General features: G+C 40.2%; 1 protein-coding gene across 2 annotated transcripts in view; it reads right to left on the bottom strand.

The window, feature by feature from the left end:
* Window positions 1-200: 200 nt before the first annotated feature.
* Window positions 201-6027, bottom strand: part of ift27 (intraflagellar transport 27 homolog (Chlamydomonas)) — an 11596-nt gene continuing 5769 nt past the window's right edge. For both annotated transcript variants that reach the window (XM_020625559.1, XM_020625558.1), the window contains exons 3-7: window positions 2117-2176; window positions 1760-1819; window positions 1447-1564; window positions 710-819; window positions 201-531 (exon numbers count right to left, since the gene is read on the bottom strand). In XM_020625559.1, the coding sequence (XP_020481215.1) occupies window positions 427-531; window positions 710-819; window positions 1447-1564; window positions 1760-1819; window positions 2117-2176 (453 nt within the window). In that variant the 3' untranslated portion in view covers window positions 201-426. The remainder of the gene's footprint in view (window positions 532-709; window positions 820-1446; window positions 1565-1759; window positions 1820-2116; window positions 2177-6027) is intronic.

The following is a 6027-nucleotide window of genomic DNA, read 5'->3' as shown; positions in this document are numbered from 1 at the left end:
AAGGGTAAACTTAAACCCTACTCCTACCTGGAGTCAGTAACATGCATGTATGTTGCAGAAAGGAGAGGAAATGCACACTCTGCTTTCGCTTCCACATTAAGTTAGTGTCTTATTGTGTTTGTGGTAATAACCTGACCGTCACTGTGAACCCCCACTATCTGTGCACAGAATGGGAACAAGCAGATAAGAGAAAATGCGGCCAAGTCCTGATTGTCACAAAAAAACAACTTTATTCATCAGCATATCAAAATATTATTGTGAACAAGCCACCCTCTGTCGGGACTGCAGCCTGGGTGGTACAAAAGAATGCAGGGGTTCATCCTCACATGCATTATCCATGAAGCTTATTAAATTCTCTGAATGGAAATCCAGTGCCTGCTGTCGTTTGGGGCAAAAGTCGCGGTGTGTGTGCTAGTGGGAAGGGCTCTAGCCTGGACTCAGGCTCTGGATGGTCTCCCGACACTCGTGGTAGAGAGAGTGGAAGATCCGGGCTAAACTGAGGAACGGCGCATCACAGTTTTCCATCTCCTTCTGTCAGAGACAAACGGATGCACAGTGATTAGTACTGTGAAATGTCACTGTTTCGTATTCATGCATAAAAATGGCATTATGGCATTTCTGTAATGCTGATCCTCCCAGTGTGGGAATGGTTAATACCCACTATCTCCCCACTGAACCAAATAATGACACACTATTGAACTGCACTCACAGCCGATGTCTCATGGTACTCTAAGCCCTGGCTCTGGGCCCATTCCTGGGCCATGGATGCCTGTACCTCTCTTCTTGTGGACAGGTCTGACTTGTTGCCCACCAGGACACCTCAAACACACAAATGTACAAGCTCACAAAAACACAGGCTCAAGCAAACGTGTCGTGGAAAGTTCTTCGATTTTAGCCAAAGAGGGTTTAAACTGGACTGATGGTCATTTCTACAGTTCTTACATTTCTACAAATAGGTAAAAAGCTGTTCTACAAAGTTTTATTAGTTCTAGCAATTAGGGAAACAACTTAGAAGGAAAATGTGACGTCCTCTGTTTTTTCCACTGTTAAAAATGTCCAAACATTACCTGAAAGATTTGTGGGAATTAATTTAGAATCAGTGCTTCCATGTTTACCACAGTGTTAAGTTAAGTTAAGTTAATCACACTTAAGAAATCTCTTTAAAAAATCTGGTAGTAATATATTGGACAATACTGCACTTATATATTTTAAACTCTCAAATTTCAATATAGATACTGGCTTCAAAACCCAGTATTAGTCAGTCCCTAGTCTATAGTTAATCCACTGGATGTCACATTTCTCTTTTAAAAAGAAAATAAAACACTAAAATCCATCACATAATGTACCACAATGAAAATTACCAAAGAATTCAGTGACTTCACACTCGAACTATTTCTGACAGTCTGCTGGTGTTCAACACATTCTTTGACCTTTAGGGAGCGTTACCTGGAACATGGAGCCCGTGGCAGTGGACACGGACTCTCTCCATCCAGCGGCTACAGTTGGCAAAAGAGTGCTCACTGGTCAGGTCAAAAACCAGACAGAGTAACGATGGCTCACCCCACTATGTGATGTGGAAAGGGTTGTGCAGGGTTCATGTTTACGGGAAGGAGGAGACAATGAGAAAGACAGAGTTAGTGTACTTCTGTGACAAGATAAATGATACTTCAGTAGCTCCCCTGTGCTTGAACTGTATATGAGGATGTGGAACCCTGGCTGATGGATTTCACTAGTTTCATGCAAATGAGGAGAAACTAACCATTTTCTCGCAGGTTTCCACTAATGTCTCCTTCCCCGCTGAGTCTATGATGTAGAGCTCCTGGAGGGGGAAAGGAGAACAAAGAAGGGAAGGGTGTTATACATGGGGATTTAGTCAAATTACATGGTTTTAAACTTCCTATTTTCTTTGGCAAGGACATAAATAATGTTCTTTCTACAATGCTGCCCTATTGCTTACTGAATACAGATGAGAAACTAACAATATTAAATGTCTGGAAAAACGTCTTCCACACTGAGTGATGGATTGCAATTCTCACCACCCACCCACACTGCTGCTGGTAAAGTTATAAGCACTGTGGTGGAGACAGGATGAAAAGGAGACAATGGCTGGACTCACCACACTGTCATTAGTCTCTGGGATGTTGACACATTTCATCAGCAGCTCCACTCCGGTTGTCTGCCCAACAAACACGGCCAAGATGATTATAAAGACATTATGTAAAGCTAGAAGACCCTCATGAAGTGTTTAGGACATGTCTCACCTTTGGCATAAATAATAACTCCGTCCACATGCTTCAAAAATAAAACATCTGCCATTTGTTGTTTTCATTCATGACTTCTGACTGTGGCTTTCCTGTATGGTCAGCTATGTTCTCTTGTGAAATTTTGCTTTGTTTGATTTTATTCCCAAGATGCAGTTGGTCAAATCACATTATGGCTATATTTGTCAAAACAGATTTAACAACGTCCTCATTCTGCCTACTGTGGCTTTTGTGATGAGGAAAAGAGGAGAGACACCGAGTTGCCACTACACAGAGCTGTTTAGTGTGATTTATTGTTAATGTCAGAACATAAGCATCACTAATTAGCAGCTTGGCATAACAGCAGCTCCAGCGGCCGGATGTACAAATCCTAACTGAACCCTCTTTTGTGTTGTCACTACTCTGAATCTTATTATTCTTAATGTCTATATAAAGAAAAATGTCTTGAGGGATGGGACTACCAGTTCTGTTTAAGTGTAGGAATGATACAAGCCCTCATTGGGCCCATCAATGGCAATAATTAAGACATTCTGTCAGTCTGTACAGTTGAAGATAATAGTGAAGGTTTCCATTTAATTTGGCTGGGGCTGTCTGGTCATTTTGGCAGAGCACTTCCCCTTCTATAACTCTGACCGGTAAAACACTGGCCAGCTGAGAACGAGCGAGGATTTTAGCTTTGTTCAAAGTGACTGGTGGAAAAACACTAAGTACGTTTTAAAAATGAATACAGGGATTAACAAAAAGAGAATACAGGACACAAGCAGTAAATGGATGAAAGTGATGTGATAAATGTGGTTTAATTAATGGGATTATTTAATGGGTTTCAATACTGAAATGATGTTTCCACATTTTTAAAGCTGCAATAAGTCACTTTTTGATCACTTGGGGGCAGCAGATACACACCGTAAACTGACATCACCTTTTAAATTGATTAAGCAAACTGTTGCTTCTTTATACATCCAGCTGTTACGGAGCAACGTTAATCTAATATTCACTCTCTGTTTCGCTCTGTTTGAGTAAATATTTTACTTTTTATCTGATAAATGCTCCATTAAGTCTACCGATAGCATACATTGGGTTTTTAGAGCCTTTCCTCTGATATTAGTGGCCTACTGACTAAAGATTATAGAGATAAGAATGGTAAGAGTGAACCAACACAATAATGCTGCAGGCCAGAACACCAAAATAATGAGTTGGGAGTAACTATAAAGGTCCATTGTTAATATATTAATATTGATTTCAGCCCCTTAAACAAAAGAAACCAAAGTTCTCAAATGTTAAATCTTGTGCACACACAAGCAGCTGTACAACAACTATTCACCTGTACAAAATATAACTAAAATTGGCAAAATTTGAATTTCATTTGTAGGAACTATTTGATCAAATAATAAAAAATAAAAAAAAAATTATCTGTCCAAATATTCAACGCCGTTTTTGGATCTGGATAGTTTTCATATATTAAGGTTCCAGCCTTAGTTGTCCACTAACACAAGACACCCTTAGTGGTTTGACAGATTATAAATTAGATACTGTTCTCCCTTTAAAAAAGAAAAAAAAAATCATTTTGTGGAGATAATGCCCCACTAATACATATAAAACTGGCCCATTAACTCATTTGAATTTTGGTCAAACTGTCTTGGTGTTAAAATAAACACTACAGAGGTTAAAGACATTTTGTAAGCAGAAATGAACAGAGGGCAAACAGAGGAGGTTGATATAATAGGAGATAGAATGCATGCAGCAGCCATGAAAGATGATGTGATAAATCTCATCTGATCACAGAAGCACCTTCTTCAGCTTTCAGATCTGAAGATGTCCAAAGTGAACTGGATGGTTGCAGACTTCCTTTTGGCACTAGTATGAGATCAGTGGCGACCTTGAGGAAGCAAGTCAAGGTTTTGTTCATATCAGCACCAAACACTAAACACTGATCTGATCTCTTCAGCTCACACTTAACTGAGCGTGTCAAATGCCCAAGACAACCCCAAAAACACACGCACACTTTTCACACTCACTGCCTCTGTGAAATACACACACCTCAGACCAACATTTATCTGTTTCATACACAGAAACAGTTCATAGTAAGTATCCACTGCTGTACTGCTGGTTATTATATAGTCAGCTTGAGACGCAGACAAACGATGCAGCGTCCCCGCTTCCAAGTGGTCTAATGAACTGGTGTGATGCACAGGAAGCCTCTCACTGGAATGTCAATGAGGCTATTAGAAACAAATAAGCCTGGAATATTGCTAACAGGCTGTCTGACATTTTCAAAGAAGGACACGAGCAGAATAGCTGACAGTCTCCACCACCCTTCAAAATAACAAGCTGAAGAACATGAGGGATGACTGCACAAGGAAAAACTCTTCACAGCATTGGCTTCTTTTTCACACTAGTCACAAGGACACACTGTTCTACGATTCTGCAGTGAAAAATTTAACTTGATTTAGTTAATACTGTTTCAAACAGCTTCGAACAACATTCATTTTGCAGGTCCTAAGAGTAACAGCAGAATAAAAGCCATGGGGTCAAATTCAAAAGGGTTTATCTCCTTGGGAACATGAATGTGTTCAGCAAATCTAATGGTAATCCGTGGACTACAATATGAGACACCTTAACATCTGAACATGTGGATAACACCAAATGAAAGCTTGTGGAGTGCCAAAAATGGAAAGGGTTCATCCTCCTGGGAGAATCAATGAGCTCAGTAAATTTCATGTCAGTTTGTCCAATTAGATTTTAATATTTTTTGTGAATATGTGGGAATCCAGGCCGAATTGTGGCATGTGGGTCAGGAGGGTCATGAAAAAAAACCAACAACATTCATCCATTATTCCTAATTCAATAGCCACACAGCAAATTTTTACAGAAAACATCGCCAACAAAAGTGCAGGGTTTGGGACATTTGACCCTGGCTGTGGCACAAAGCTCTCTACACTTGTCTAAAAGGTTTCAAAATACAGTATAACTATTCACAACTGGTAAAATTTGCTTTCTAGCTTCGTCACTACTATCACTATACAAGTGATCTAAATAACAATATGTAATCCATACAGTGACTCCTGTATTAAAAATCGATAAATGAACTGCTTCAAAGTTTTTGAAGCTGAACTTCCTCTTGCAAGAAGTGCTTTGTGCAGCGCTTTAAGCAGGGGGTTAAAAATATTTCTAATAATACCAAGAAAGCAGCTGGCTTCATAGGTGTTTTAATGTTTGCATAGTAACAGCAGAAACCACGATCAGGCACTTCCTCATGAACAATTCTTGCAGTGCATTCAATAAATATTAAAGTGATGTCTGGTGGATGTAGGGTCGATCGATTTTCCCCACTCAGCGACACAACCGCTGAGAAAACAACTCTGGTAATCGGAGACTCCATAGTCAGAAACGTGAAGCTAGAGACACCGGCGGCCATAGTCAAATGTTTTCCTGGGGCCAGAGCGGGTGACATTGAATCCTATTTGAAGCTGCTGACTAAAGATAAGCGTAAATACAGTAAGGTTGTTATTCACGTCGGCACTAATGACTCCCGACTTCGCCAGTCGGAGGTCACTAAAATTAATGTTGAGTCAGTGTGTAATTTCGCTAAAACAATGTCGGACTCCGTAGTTTTCTCTGGGCCCCTACCCAGTGTGACCAGTGATGACATGTTTAGCCGCATGTCGTCATTCAACCGCTGGCTGTCTAGGTGGTGCCCAGAAAATAACGTGGGCTTCATAGATAACTGGAAAACATTTTGGGGAAAACCTGGTCTGATTAGCAGAGA

This window comes from Monopterus albus, unplaced genomic scaffold (genome assembly GCF_001952655.1).
Source record: "Monopterus albus unplaced genomic scaffold, M_albus_1.0 scaffold359.1, whole genome shotgun sequence".
NCBI lineage: Eukaryota > Metazoa > Chordata > Actinopteri > Synbranchiformes > Synbranchidae > Monopterus > Monopterus albus.
Note: the sequence above shows the minus strand (reverse complement) of the source record. Positions and strands in the feature narration are given on the sequence as shown.